Source organism: Sander vitreus, chromosome 1 (genome assembly GCF_031162955.1).
Source record: "Sander vitreus isolate 19-12246 chromosome 1, sanVit1, whole genome shotgun sequence".
In the NCBI taxonomy this organism is placed as follows: Eukaryota; Metazoa; Chordata; class Actinopteri; order Perciformes; family Percidae; genus Sander; species Sander vitreus.
Window position 1 is genome coordinate 26,897,176 of NC_135855.1, and position 16,481 is coordinate 26,913,656.

Sequence of the window (16,481 nt, forward strand, 5' to 3'; positions counted from 1 at the left end):
TTGCACACATACGATCAGGATAGTAATTACCGAAGACCTCACAAATAAGCAGAATAAAAACGCCAACTTCAACACCTACTCACACATGCATGTGTAAACACTTTCCCTCACACAAACCAGCAGCAACCACAAAATTGAATGTTGCAATTATACAAAATACTGGCCACCCACACAAGCAAATTTGACATTTAAATACTCCCACTATACTATCTTTCGCAGTGCCCAAACATTCATAAATATGACAATATCTAAGAATTCAACTTCTATTGAAAACAAAAACTTTAAAGTCAGAAAACAAAAGAGAATCAAACTTTGTTTAATCACAAACACTACTGCTTGTTTGTGCACCCTGTTGAGGAGGTTAAAGCAGGATCACTTGTGAGCATCATGCCAGATGGGTTTGAATTAACTCATGTGAGAGAAAAAACTACTCTGAGCTGCTTTATCAATAATATCATATTCTGAGATTATGAGAGAATGTTGTGCAGCACAGTTACCTCTGTTTCAGTGGCATGAAGCCCCACACCCTGATTTGAACCCTAAATGTTAGAGTTACACACGCCTAAGCAATGCTGGGCAAAGTGTTTGAAAAATGTAATCCATTCTCATTACATATAACTCAGCAAAAATAATCACGTAGGCCTTTTTCATGGAAGACATTTTGATAATAAAATCAATGATGGCTTAATTCCATTTATCTGCTGTGTCCATTATAGATAACACATATGCCTTTCCTACTTTGACAAGTCAAACTGCCTGCAGTGGAAAAAAGGTCTATTACTTTACTAGTTTAACAAAAAGTTTTTTATGGATCTCACAGCCAGTTGTTAAGGTCACAACTTTCTCAAACTTTACTAATTGGTCAACAGCATAAGTAATAAGAAACATTGCTTGGTACTTAACCGTCCATTACTCAGTCCGACTCTGTTGAAAGTGCCCAAATGGCTGCACACAGCAACCCAGAAGTCCCATAATCAGAGTGAAGCCAAAGCTTTCACAGCCTCAATTCTGAACAGCTTAACTGACAGAACGTGTAAAAAAGACAACTTAGAAGTTAGCAGAAACTACATTACTCATCTTTTGGCAGAGGCAGACCACCTCCAGACCCTGTGCAAAGCTGACATGTCCCAGACCAGACATATATGTGCTAGTAAAAAATCATTGTATAAAAAATGATGGAGGAATGGAGGTAAAGAATGAGCAAATGAAAGACAGATAGACTAAAAAAGAGATGAGCAGACAATAAAGGAGAGTTTAACAGGAGAGTTGTGGAGAGATGGATGGAACGAAAGAAAGATTGTTCCATCTTAACATATTTTTTCTGTCTCTAGTTCATGTCAGCAACATTTGATTAACACCAACAACTCTTTCCCTATTATAAATAAGATACAGGTGGGAACTATCACAAATATCCTGCCTTTAAAGTTTTTTAGTGAATGAAAGACTAAAGAATTCAAATCTAAAGAACGCTTTAAAAACTGACCATGGTGAAACAAAAGTTTCCTTAGCCTACACTTTCATATTTGAAGAATCCAAAAATTTTTATTCATTTTAAGATGAAGTGGTACTTTTTGGCCATTAGCTCAAACTTTTTTAGAGTGTGAGGCATGGAAATAATTGTTATTTCCTGATGTATGAATAAAATGGAAAGCTAGCAAAAGTGGAGAGCATCATTTGGTTTTTGCCTCTGATATCAAAGAGCTTTCCCCTCTGTGCTTTGATGTGTCTGTAGAGAAAAAAAAAAAAAATCTTTTGGAGGCATTTCAAACTCTGGCTTTTTACCAGCCAGCCTTTCCACCTTGATGTGTCTGAAACAAACAATTTTTTTATCCGTAATTTCAGGAAATGCAGATTCCATATTACCACTCAACAAACACCCAAAGGGAACAAAAACAACAGTAGATTTTCTGGATAAATGCCAGCTCAGATGTTCTACAAATGACAGCCAGCCATTCAGCCAGCCGGTTAGTCAGTCAACCAATGTGGAAAGGAGTGCCAGGGGCCTCGTGTCTAAATGCCTGTGCACATTACATCTTATGATGTATGATGTTTTGAAATGCAAAATATAAATCAACCGCTATGCCTACGGGATGGAGCTAAATAAGAGAGCGTTAGAAATAGCTGTTACTATAGATCTGACTGTTGCCTTGTAAACTCAAAAGTGTCACAATTTACATGTATCTGAGGTGATATATTTAGCAGTATTGTAGTGGAAATACTAATGTGTAATGTGATCATTTATTTATCCCTGTGGAAAAGTCATTGTTTTGATTTACTTCAGTACAGGTTAATCAGACTGCAGGCCTGTTACAAAACAGCCGCCACATGAATGTTATGAGGATGGTGTAGATGATGGTTATGAGAGTGCCAGCAGCAGAACCATCCAACAATTTTTAAAAATGTTTTCTTGGAAATGAGTTAAGTTTATTTGAAATTCTCTTTTCACAATGGTTTTATTTGCATTGCCATTTCTCAATCTTTTACACACAGCGCTGATCATGAAATGTAGAAAACACAAATGCGACGTCAGTGTGTGCATGTCAAAATCCAAACAACAGCTAAAAAGATCACTTTACACATTTTCAACTTTGACAGCAGCTGTGACATTAAATATGAATGTGACGACAGCCCATTAAAAGTAGCACAGTCAAAAAAAAGTTACATCTAACTAAGTAACGAGCCGCATTGAAACATTTAAGAGTCATGAATATTAAGTTGCATTTTATGAGAGAATGGCTTATGATTCTAATAAAGGAATAGGGCTCATTACTTTTGGATTACTTAAAAAAAAACAAATACGGATTTTTAACAGTTAGTTTGGATTGACAATAGATAAACACACAAACATGAATCACACCACAGTGCTTGTTTCCCCTGCACCTCTGATCCCAATCACAATGGGGCATGTTGTGTGGTGTCAGAGGCATCTTTCTGTTGCTGGGTAACATATTAGCTGTCAATCACTTGTGCATAAGCCAGCTAAACCTGCAACTACCAACAGCAGCTACATTAAGGCAATTAAAAACACAACAGTAACAGACAAACAAATAAAACAGACCCTACCTGAATCTCCATAAGGCCTGATGTTTTCTGTTTATGTTGTGTTTACTTCTTTCTGTGAGATCAAATACTGTAGCTCTGGGTGGTCAGTTACAAGAACTGCTCTTCATTGCAGGATCTCGTTTACCTTGTTTCAGCGTCTTCTTGCAGCAGAAAACGCAGAAACAACTTTTGGGTGTGTGAAGATATAAAATCCAGTTTAAAGAGAAACTTAATAGAAACTAAAAATCTTGTTTTTGCTGACCACTGACCACTCCACTGGTTTAATTTATCACCCTGCTGCATTGATGTAGGCTACAGGTTCACACCAGGGGGTGTCAGTACACCATGACATCACTGTTGGGTGAGGTGCAACCACAACCGATGATTTTGAGTGTGCTTAGAAGTGCAACATTTAAACTTTCAACCAGACAGGGCAGTGAAACACTGCTTTTTCACCTGAGGGCTGTACCAAGAAGCAAGTTAGACAGAGCCAGGGTTCTTCTTCTGGATCTGTGCGTTCCCATAAAAGGGGGCGTTTAGAGGGTCATTTGAGTCTTCTACCGCACTAGATGGACGGATCGTGTGCCGCCTACTGTCGCCTATGAAGAATATGTAAAAAAATATTAGAGCAAAAAGCAACACTGTGGCTGCAAATAAGGCGAGAGAGGAATGCAGGCAGAAAATTACTATTGTGCAAATTCACAAGTGAATATATTTCTTTTACCGCTCAATGCCTACCGTTTTTCTAGACAGCTGCTCATTTTACAGCTCTGACACTGTAAACATGATGTAGCATATTTAAACATTATACTAAAGAACTGCATTCAGGTCTGACACTGCCCCATAATGAAGGAGATGTAGAAATCTCATTGTTGTTGGAGAAATCTAGTGAAATGAATTACTTTGATTGAATGTAATCTGTGACAAATAGGGCTACCAATAGACATCGATACATTTTCTAATCTGTGTTCTATTAGCTGCAATATGCCAGCAGTGTAATACCGACTTCAGCAAATCATGGGCCAAGAATAAAAACATCATCTAAAGTGGTAACGTTTTGGTTTGAAGGAATTATACCGCATTTCATATGCAAGTAATTTTATAGAAGCTTCTTTTAGAGCAAATGTCCAGAAACCTACAGTATACAAACATATTCAGTAGTTCAGTGAGAGCAGCAACAACCTTACAAATAAAATAAAATGGTGTTCGTGCTCAGATTTTCTCCATAATTTATATAGATTCCCGTGGCAAAAAAACTGCAACATGATGCATACAGTAAGCGCTACTATAGTTGCAATGCTGCGTTTGGTGGCATAACTAATGCAATGTTACGGCTCAACACGTTTGCATTATTACATATAACGTAGGCCTATTCCCTCAGCTGAGAATCTGTATCGCTTATAGACTAAAGATTTGCTATAGACTGACGCTATTTCCAAAGGAGTGGATTAGTGAACGGAGCTTTTTAGCCAATTTCAAGCTGAAACTCGGAACAAAAACTGATCCGGGCCAGGTTAGACATGCAGCAAAAGTTGTCATGGCGAGTTAGCCAGGTTAAAGGAGAGCCACCTTTGTGACACAGGAAACACTGGCTTAAAGCCGCCTACATATGATCAGAGGTAAAACCGCAAGGTGGGGCGCAGAGCATATTGCAGGCAGAGAGGCATCTCTGGTATAACTCTTTAAACTGGTCTGATTTAGTGGCATACATAAAAAGTATTGCATATTTACGGCTGTATCATACACTTTAGTAGCTATGAATGGCACGGGGAGGTGATGGTTTGTTGATAGTGTTTATTCTTGTTTGGCTGGAAGTTTGTCACCTCCTGTGCACAGAGATAACTTCCTGCCAGAATGCATAAATACATGTAGCAGCAGAATAGCATATTGGTAGAAGAAGACTACACATGTATGGCTACATTGTATTCTTCTAAAAGCAAGTGAATGACACCACTGTGGGTGGCCAATGCTCATAGTGAACTATTCATGAGTGCTTATGTCATTTAGATTGCCTCATCCAGTAGGGCTGTGTTTTGAATTGTCATGTTGATTGTTTTGATGCTTTTGTTGTTGTGTGCCTTCTGTTTGGGGTGAGATCTGTTTTGGGAACCTCTGGAGTTGTGTTATTTTTTTTATTTTTTACTTTCTTTTATTTGTGTTGTCACTGTACATTTTAAACCTATTTTCTAGCACTTTGCTAAAATGTTCTATCACTGTGTAAACAAACTAAAGTAGTAAGTCAGATAATTCACTGAAGTGAAACTTCTGTGACATGGCTGTGTTCATGGTGAATTAAACTTTTATTGCAGATGTCTGAATAAATGTGACTACAATCCAGGATGGAAGCTATATTACAGACAGGATCATTCAAGAAGTTCTACTAGCTTTAGCATCTCTGTACTACACACATCTGTATGTGTGTGTGTGTGTGTGTGTGTGTGTGTGTGTGTGTGAGAGAGAGAGATATGGTGTCACTCTACTCTACTCCATCTCTGCTTCTACCTAACTTTCTTTTTCTATTGCTTTATCTCTCCTTCTGTATTCCCCCACCCCCTGCTGTGTCTCAGCAGTAACAGGTGTTTGATGAGGCAGGAAGCCTGCGGATCTAAATGTTCTCATCAGTCCAACAGTCCAGCCAAACAGCTGAATTCTGCAACAGTCCACAGCCTGCTCCAGTGATAGTACCTCTGCCTGGTCACGTTCATTCTTCAACAATACGTATACATTTTTCTGCTGACAAAATACTCCCTGCTATTTTGGAATCTGGAGTATAAACTAGAGTTTGTGAATCCTATAGAGAAAACCAAAGGGTCATTAAGTTCACAGAAATTTAACATATTTGGGTTTCAGACTGTTGGTCATAGAAAACAAACAGTTTGAAGACTTCACTTTGGGCCTTGAGGAATTGTGATGAACATTTTTAACTATTGCCTGACTGACTTGTTTATGGACTGTTTAATTAATTGATTGATCATAAACATAATGGACAGATCTATATATCTATAGATATATAGATATATAGGTAGTTAATAAGAATAACCATGAGCTGCAGCCCTATAAAACTCACAAGGCGTGTGTCAAAACATAAACAGCTTACCGTACCAGTGACAACGTAAACTGCATATTCAGCCATATTTTGGTAAAAAGTGAATGTGTGGATTATACTGAGCATTCAGACAATAGAGAGGCTACAGACAGTAGAGAGGTGGATTATGCTACATGAGTAGTTTGGGAAGCTTCTATGTACATTTTGATGCTTTTTTGTCCCGCTGCAATTTATTGTAACTGCTGTGACTCCCTGCTGATTGCAGCTGCCATCCTCCAAAAAGGAGCAAGCAAAACCTAGTCTTCAGTGGAGTGTTCCTTTAAGCCTACATGGACAAATACAACTCCAGTTGTAACTGGTGTTAGCGACTGTGTGGATTCAGCACTCAGTTGGACAGACAGAACAAAATAAGGAAAAAACTGCATAAACAACAGGAAGAGAATAAAAAAATCTAAATGCTTATATGGCAGACAGTATGCATATTTTTTTTAGTTTCCATCTCCCTTCAACTTTTATCATAATGTGAAAAGTGCACTCAACTTTCTGATGTGCTGGTGACAAGTCAAGCGGCTTAGAGAATTATCAAGAATACAATAAGACAGACAGAACAACCAACCGCAGAGGGAGTTAGTTCTACTAGCTTTAGCGTGTGTGTGTGCGTGTGTGTGTGTGTGTGTGTGTGTGTGTGTGTGTGTGTGTGTGTGTGTGTGTGTGTGAGACAGAGAGTTCTTCTCTGGTCCTACGTCTCTTTCTCTGTATGCTTCTGTCTCTCTTTCCTTTACCCAGCAACCCTACCTTCTCTCTCCACTCTCTTTCTCTCTTCACTTCTCTCCTTTCTTCCCTAGCGGTAGTCCTAGATTAGTTCCATTGCCTGGTTATCTAGTGTTGGCCTATTTTTCTCAGAAAAGTGCAGTTCTAATCTGCAGTTGGGGGTTGTCTAAGTTTATGTGAGTGTGTGTGTCCACACGGTGTTCCCTGGAAATGTGTTTTGTGACAAAAAGTCCTAAAGGAAATGTTATCCATTAGTTTCAATTGTGGTCAGTATCCAAACTACATTGGGCTTACTTACACTAATTTATTTGTATGTTCTGTTCTGACTGTGCTACTGTAAAATCTGTATAACGAGCTCAATTAACGGCTGTATAAATAGCCAGAAACCTTTGTGTGTCTGCAAAAAAGCAACAGTAAACATATTATACAATTACTTAAAAGGAGTTTATATAATATAATTGTTAAATATTACAATTAACTAAATTAAGAATTAAGAAATTCCTTGGATAAATTCGGCTCACATATTTGATAAGTATTTTTCCTTTTTTGTGAATTAAAACATTATTCATTCTTACATGTTTACTCCATCTGCCTATAAAAGCAATAGTTTTAAATATATCTTTCTATTATTATTCAAGATACAGTAAATTAATTAGTACATACACCCCTTGCAGCTTGACAAAGCCAAAACATGAACAATCAAATGGAGAAGAGAAGTGTGAGGAAGTGTAGAGAGCAGAGAAGTAGAGAAGGTTTGATAGCAGAATAAATGAAGCAGGAAGTTAAAGTTTGTGACCAATGAAGCAAATGGTAGTGTGTGTATGTGTGTGTGCATAGACTGTGTGTGTGATGGTGTGTCTATGTATTGTGCAGTGCAGCTGAACTCTTTCTCTCTCTATGACACACACACGCACACACACACACACACACACACACACACACACACACACCATCTCCATCTCTCTTTATTCTTGTACTTTTTTCAGTGCATTATTTAACCATTATTACTATCTAAATCAGGAGTACGTATTCCTTCCAGCTGAATTTGTGCTGGTCTATGAAAACTATTACCTCTGGCACCGGTAGAAGCAGAGGCTGCAGACGAGGACAGACATGTCCGGAAGCTGCTAACCTCCTAAAAAATATCATTAGTATGCATTTTGAGTTTTGGCCTTATCTCATGGTCTTAATGCCATTTCAATGTCTTTTTTCAGCATGATGAGAATGGAATACTACAGTGGAAGAAACACTTCCATACAAAGGTAAAACAACATTACATTTTAATAGTACATAATACTTAACTTACATTGGTAAAACATCTATTCAAACCCAAGACGGATCCTTGACACATCATTTGGAACGGTATCTCCTTAACTTAAACTTAATTGATATGTTTCCAGCTATATTGCAGCAGCTCTGCCCAAGCTCTTATTCGGATTAACATGAGGTGCAGAAATGGTCTATCTATATCTTTAAATCCTATAATCCAATAATCCCATCATATTTTGAATTATGTTATCACAGTTTGCCTTAAAACCAAGTATAACAATGTAACACTGGAAAGTGAAAACGGTGTATAGAATAAGCTGTAAGGAGCAAAGATCAATGGCGAAAACAAATACAACAAATACACAGCAATAAAAAAACTCTCATCCTCAAGACGTAATGAGTATCACTTCAATGCAGGTAGGGTGTTTCTAATAGCAGAGGTTTAGCAGAAGAGAGTAGAAGTAGTAAAGTATTAAAGGATAGGATAGATTGTTTCAAGTTTTCCTTAGCCACATAGTGTGTGTGTGTGTGTGTGTGTGTGTGTTGCCAGGGTGCATCCATGTGTTTGTTTTTATAGCTATGACTTCATTGTAAGTCGCATTGGATAAAAGTGTCAGCTAAATGAATGTAATGTGATGTAATGTACGCATATTACTTTTTTGTAATTGCTTTGATTAAATACAGCGATACTTAGTGCTATAATCGCTGTACTCCATAATTAACTGTGTTATCTAACGCAGGTGCATGGTTGCACATGCATACACATGAAGGTCAGCGTAACATTTTTCAGGGAGACTTCATCCACCTCTCTCTCTTCCTAAAACTGATCAGCTGTTTCGAGGCGTTCACTTTTCAGTTAAACCAACCAGAATTGGCCATGAATTCCACGAGCCAATCACAGCATGGCATCCCTGCTTTAATTCTGTTCTTCTCTCTGCTGCTGTCAGTTGTCATTTCAGGCAAAGCGTGCAACCCTCCTCCTCCCCTTCCACCTCTAGTCATCGTCACCCATGGCACCCTGGGTCCTCCTCCGGCAGACCGCTCCCATCGGTTCCTTTGGTCCGGTCTTCAGGCTCCTTCACCACCACCACCAGTGTCTAGACTCCATCGGGGGGATATGCCTTACTCATGGCTTATCTACCCCTTATAAAATTATTTTTATAACGATGTAGTCTAATCTCCAAAGACTCTGTACATTTCATATTATGCATATGTACAAATAAACCTTTGCATATTTGCAACGAAGTCTCTCCTTATTGAAATGCATATGCCAATACATAAGTGTGTGTAGCATACTTTTGAGTGAACAGAGCTTCATTTTCAGCCATGCACCTGACACACTCAGGCCTGGGTGCACACAGTAAACACACTGTTTCATGCATTCATTTAAAGAGTATGCATGCAGAATGCATTGTATTGAAGGTGTTTCTAATCTATCTACCCCCACTGACATAAACTGGGATACATTGCTTACTGGTGAATTATGAAGGAAAGTCTGTTGACAGTGCACAATAAACTAATTTCTCATCAACTGTGAAGGAAATTATCAAGTGGAAGTGGCAATTACTTTTAATTTGTAAATTTCATGAATAGTTGAAAAACGTATTTGGCACGAATCGTTCCTCCAACTGGCAACATGCAAGGCAGTTCCTCTTTTGATGGCATGTCCTTTATCACCATTGTGCTTCTGTAGATTCGATTTCTAACCTAGATAATGCTAACGTTAACAAGAAAGTATTTGCAACCTTTCAATTTTCTCAGATATAGTATTGCGACCTCCATAAGCCAGCTATTGAAGTATATCAAGTGGGTAAATTCCAAAGTTACTGTCTTTATAGTGCAACATTTCCTCCTTGGGTTTCCCTGGACAGTGTTTTCCTGTTGAGCTGCAGTGAAAGGATAGTAAACATAAGTCCCTTATTAGCTGGGGGGATTTTGTCCCTCATCACTTACATTGGTAGACCATTTGAACAGGAGGAATGATTAAAGCAAGCAAACCTGTTTCAATGTTCATATGGGCACATGACTATTGTTTTAATAAAGACTTGAACAATTCTGAACCTTATCTTGGCCCCAGCACAGTTCCCCAAAAATATTTTGCTAATAGGAAGTTGTAATTCAGATTAGATACGGTTACATTTTACAGCCATAACAATTTTCATTTTAAAGCCACTTAAACGTTGAGAAAAGAAAAGTTTGCCAATATAGTGGTAATACATGAAAAAACACTTTGGCAGACAATAATGCATATTGCTATGAACATAATGGCAGATGTTCATTAAGATAGTTAAGACATAAAACCAGTGTCCTTCAAATAGAAGATGGTTGAATGGATATTCAATGCTCCAAGTAAGGATGGATGAAATACACAGAAGAGGATTTTTGTTGTGGATAGTATTTGAATTGATAAAGGCCTGAGGAGAGAAGAAATGTTTGCACCCTGTTCTAAATACATATAATGGCATAAAATGTGTTCTCTTCTGAGGAACTCATTACTTTGCTGGAGTGTGGGTCACATACTGAGTAAGAAAATCTCTCTACATCAAAAAGGTATCACTTAACTTGGTCCAAGTGCAGCTTAACAAACCACTTCTGCAAAAGCCTCGTGCAGCAGCTGCAGTGGAAACGCGGTGAGCTGCTGACACAGGACCCGCAGGGTACATTACACTAAGAATGTCAATGGTTTGCCCTGTTGTACCCTCTGACCTGATTCCATAATGGCTCTCTGTCTGGCTCTGATAAACTAACTTGAAGTATGATCAAATCCAGCAGCACCTTCAAAACAGAACATCTATTTATTATCTTTATCTTTATCTAATAGTAGGAAAAATTATTTAAGCGTAGGTCAGAATCAAGAGGGTTTGTAGAATGATGACTGTCTTTGGGCATTGGCAACAAAATCTCAAAATTAACATTTGTTGTTTGTCCATGCCTCTAGAACAATATAAATGTTTTCTGATCTGACGCCACTATCAGCAGGACGTCATCAATTTGATATGCTTTACAAAACCGATTAAAATTACTGTTGAAAAATATATATTCATAATCCAACAAAAATGATCTGTAAAGGTTAGAGGAAAATCTTGGTTTGAGTTAAAATGACTGCTTCGCTATGGTAATGGGAGCAGTTACAATAATAAACACGTAGTTAAGGTTTGGGAACCATCTTGGTCATGCTTAAAGAAGGGTTAGCTGCCCTCCATCTATATGTGCAGTATGTTCCAAATAGGCAAGTCTTGGTCAAAATACGATACATCTCAATACACCACTTCATTATTGTCTGGAAAGCCACTCCTGTGCCTTTCTCATACAATATAAGACTCATGCAGAGAGAAGTCAGTTCTTGTATGAAAGGGCTATTCAATTTCAGAAATAAATATTTTTACACCATTGACATCAGTCCTTAAAGTGAGTGGGATGGATTAGAGTTTCCGCTGCTGACGCACAGCTGGGGCTGGTAAGACGAGGCCACAGATGCCGGGTCAGCCCTTCTACTATATATGAGATTGCAGCATTCCCCACACACAAGGTCTGAGTGCAGTTGGAGGGGTGGTTGCAAGAGAAAGATATCTCCTGCCTCTTGTACTCCTCTTTGTGAACAAAGAGAGAGCAGTCAGATCCTCTTGGCTTCATCCAAATGTCCATGCGGGAAGCCTGACGGGATTATACTATATCAGCAAGTCTTGCACCATTCAGCCAGAAGCTGAGATGAGGAGAGGGTTTTAGATCAACCGGCTGACCACTGCCCTCATGGAGCTCAGACAGAGAAAAGGCAGCAGCAGGATAATTGGAATCAGCTCTTATATTTATGTTAAAATAGAAGTTATACTTTAATAAGTAAAGAGGGATTGGTGAATGTGATTCAATAGCTACTGACACTCAGCTGGAGCTGGTGGAAGGCTTACAAGCTGGGCTGAAGCTTTGCCCGCGTTGACCCACACCAGGGAGACCCTGAGGGCACAAAAGGCCAACCAGCAGTCTTATTTCAGCACTATGCTGCCTGTCCTCTGTCATGTCCACACCATTCAGAGCAGTCTAACATCAACAGAGGAGCTGAGCTGAGAAGAGAATGAGCCTGCACCTCCCTGCTTAGTCACTTGCTCTAAATGACATTGGGAATGGGTTCACTGTGAGCGCTCACTGCACAACGAAGCTCCAGAAGAAACTAATACACCACTCTAGGGCTAATTCACACCAGTGACAGAGCCTCTAAGCAGGCAAAGGTTTGCAGCTCCCACCTCACTTGCCACTGCAGTTAACTACATCAACCTTTTTTAAAACGAATTAAGAAATTGGTATTACTATGATAATAAGCAACAAACTATTCAGAGTTCTGCCCCCTGTACATGCTACTGCAGGTGCAGCTATTGATCTCAGAATGGCCCAAAAGAGCCAGGCACAGGTGAGTCACTGGTACACTTCAATTTCCTGTTGTCACGCCACAGCTGTAGTTCTGAAGAGCACTGGAAATGTTTGGTCCAGCTGTCATTTCACCTTATGTAAGTCTTTCAGTCTTTCAGTGCAAGGTGCAATGCTTGAAAAGCTAGCCTTTGTTATGCTGTCTTCTGCAGAGGCTAGAAGAAGCCCCATACAATTAAGTAGCCTGTTCGTAAGAGCATTTTGTGAATATGTGCACTTTACTAACTTGTATGTCTGATCTTAAACTGATCACAGCAGTGGCAGAATGTTAAATTAGAAGAGAATATAAAAAATGACAGAAAGATGGAAGTGAACAAATGAGGAATGAATGAGGAACAAATGAGGAACGAATGAGGAACGACTGGTTAGTTAATGAGAAGTTCCTCAAAGACTGGGACTCAATCACTAATGATTAGTTACTGATAAACAGACTGGGAGTTAATGTATTAATGAATCATTAGGTAATAGTAAGTTCATGAGAAGTTACTGAGGAACGAATGAGGAACGAATGAGGAACAAATGAGGAATGAATGAGGAACAAATGAGGAACGAATGAGGAACAAATGAGGAACGAATGAGGAACGACTGGTTAGTTAATGAGATGTTCCTGAAAGACTGGGACTCAAGCACTAATGACTAATTACTGACAAACAGTCTGGAAGTTACTGTATGAATGAATCATTAGGTAATAGTAAGTTAATGTAGCCTGGATGCCAGCCAAACTTAGCCCCACCCACAACATTTGAGGTCGGGAAGTTCGGTCTGGACTTGATCCGTTGTGGAGCAACTATGCTCAAATCAGGACCAATCAAATGATCAACAGATGGCTGCCATTGCTCTGTTGAAGCCTGCCTTTGACTTGCAGCTTCTGTGACGTCTGTCTCCATTGCTCTGATTGGTTGTAGGCCCATCCAATTGAGTGCACTCAGATTCAGCCATGTATTTCACAAGCTAATCACAGCATGACATCCTGTTTTAAATCTGGTCTCTTCTCTGCGGTTGTCAGTTGTCGTTTCAGGATCACAGTGCGACCCACCTCCTCCCCTTCAAACCAGCGGTTCTCACCCATGTTCCCTGGGTCTTCGTCAGCTGACCTCCCCTTGGCGCTCTTGATTGGGTGTCCTGTGCATCTTCATCACCATCACCAGTGTCTAGACTCCATCGGGTATATGTCTGGGTTTCCCTACCCCTTTAAAACATATTTGATACGATGGAGTCTAATCTCCATAGACTTCGTACATTTCCTATCTTGGTCATGTAACAATACATCTTTTCATATTTGCAAGGAAGTTTCTCCTGATTGAAATACTGGTGCTGCCAATTCATCAATGACTTATATTATCCTGCAAATTTTTGTTGATCAACTGAGAAAATAAAGATTTAATGATTCACTAGATAGTGCTGTTTCACCTAGTGAGACTGGCTATATCTGAATACTGGCAGCGTTGCCATATTCAGCTTGCAAGACAAAATAAAAAAGGCACATTAAAAATTGAAATTAGGGTTTTCAACATCTGAAGAGCACTTTTTTAAAGAAATAAAAACAACATTCTCTGGTTCCAGCTTCTCAAATGTAAATGTGTTGTGGTTTCCTTCGACTTCTACAATTATAAAGCGCATATCTTTGGATTCTGGACAGTTGCTTACACAAAACAAGATGTTTAAGGATTTCGCTCTGGGAAACTGTACATTTTTCACTATTTTCTGACATTTTACAGACCAAATAATTATTTGATTATCCAAGAGAAATAATCAACAGATTAATCGGTAATGAAAATGATAATTAGTTATAGCGCTTTATGTTTGACTTATTATTACAGACTCTTTGCTAATTTTATAATTGCATTTTTCAGATCCATTAAACCACTACAAGTTCCATGTTTACTTTTGTAAAAATGTAATATTACTATTTGTCCTATCTTTATTATTTATGTTTACATTACTGCAGAAGGCTGCCAGCTGATTGCAGTTCCCTTAACATTCACAAATATAAAAACTATAATGCTTCTGCACTCTCACTGAGTTTCAGCTGCATGGTAAGCTTAAATTCCAGTTGCAGTGGAGTAAAAAAAAAATATATATATATTTTTGTATAGGTCATACTGAATGTACTTTATTTTCTGCTCTTTGTTCTTCCTCATTGTTCTTATGTAATGTACTCTCTTCGAGGGACCATCTATCTAAACGGCCTTAATACTACCCAAGAAAGAGAACTCAGTTTCAAAATGCACAGCTTATTACATGTAATATAGTAACCAATTTCTGTTCTGCCATTGCTTCATCTTTTAGATTAATTTGTCACGAAGCAGCCTTTATCTTTTGCAGGAAAGTGTCTTTTAATCTATTTTTTATTTTGGAGGCCTGTATTTCCTCCCACTGTTCTCTAGTTAAAAGGTAAAATGGAACAAGCCTGCATGCTGGTTCATAGACCCACATGGTTTAACAAAAGCCCCTGTAGCCTATATTACAGTGTTTAACTTTCCTTGATAAGCTCAAGGCCATGGAGCAAAGATAGTTAGCTAATTTCTTTCCATTTCATAAATTAAAGTAATACATCCTTTTACTCCAGCACTGGTTAGCCCTAATTCCCATGTAAACACTAGAATCAAAAAATGAATAAACAAAAAAACTGAGTCCTACAACATACAGTAAGGTGACAATATAGTATTATTATTATTGTTATGGTATAAGTGTTTGACCTCTCATGAAACACACATTCTCCACAAATACACACAATCTTGCATTGTTTACATTATTCCAGAGGAATAGATAGTAAATAGCAATGTCAATGCTTTCAAATGTAAGTATTTAATGTACTGTCCAACATCGAACAAAAGTGGTGCGTTTTTACCTCAACTATGAGCTTTCTACATCATGACAAAACATAATCAAAATTGTGTTAGGTATGCTATATTCCAGTGGACTGCGTTACTGATTACGTTTTTAGAAGACTTATTTTGTCCAACTACTTTTGTCACCATGAAAAAGAGTAAGCCATGCACATAAATGGGTCCTTTTTAAAACTACATATCCAATATGACAGAAAAATCCCCTCAAATTAAAGCTGACACTGAAACTCACAACACTAAAACTGTGAGAGTCAGAGATGTTGGAAGAGAAAGAAGGAGAGAGCAACAGAGGAGCACGGTACTAGAAAGAATCATTTCTAACCTCATTTTTAAGTTGCCAGGCGACGGTTGTCCATCGTAAACTGATACAATATCAAAGTCTTCCTCCAGCGCCAGCGTGACGAAGGTTAGCTGGATTCGATTCCTCTCCCCTGTTATTATCAGCCATGTACAGTTGGCGTAGTTGGGATAGCCATGGGGGAAACCCGGCGACTCTATGGTACCATTCAGTCCTTGGACTACACCACCACAAGATTCAGCTGGAAGAGAGAGACAGGACAACATCATTTTAAAACATTAGGATCTCAAACTTGCATCCTGCATTAAATTATATCATATAGGCGTAAAATCATTAATTCCTGCCTTGCACACCTCAGATTTCAAAGATACAGACTTTGTCATTTTAAGCCTGGAACCTTGGACATTTGTCAAGTTTGAAAATGAAGAGGTAATGTAAATTCATAACAATGTGATGAAAGTTGACTATACATTGTTTAATTTGTGTCCTCAAAAACCTCTACACATAATGTAATGGGTTGTGTTTGATATAATTAACTGAGCACAGCTTAAATATGCGCCAACCTAAGTGCAACTCCAACATAATGCAACACATGCCGCACAGCCTCCCATGACACTAAAGCATATGCCATGTGAAGATTTCATGCAGTGCCTGAATACGAGTACATACTGTATATATTTAGTCGACTCTAACCCTTTAATCCTGACAATAATAGTGCTGCTATCTACTGATCTAGGACCAGAAATAACCTCCCATGACACACCTATACACACTTAAACATGCACTG

General features: G+C 38.6%; 1 protein-coding gene across 1 annotated transcript in view; it reads right to left on the reverse strand.

Annotated features, from left to right (window-relative positions):
- The window catches only part of LOC144523220 (CUB and sushi domain-containing protein 1-like), a 339,360-nt gene extending 323,084 nt beyond the window's left edge, over positions 1-16,276 (reverse strand). Inside the window, exons 1-2 of the mRNA XM_078258647.1 lie at positions 16,258-16,276; positions 15,719-15,935 (exon numbers count right to left, since the gene is read on the reverse strand). Of these exons, the coding sequence (XP_078114773.1) occupies positions 15,719-15,935; positions 16,258-16,276 (236 nt within the window). The remainder of the gene's footprint in view (positions 1-15,718; positions 15,936-16,257) is intronic.
- Positions 16,277-16,481: the final 205 nt, after the last annotated feature.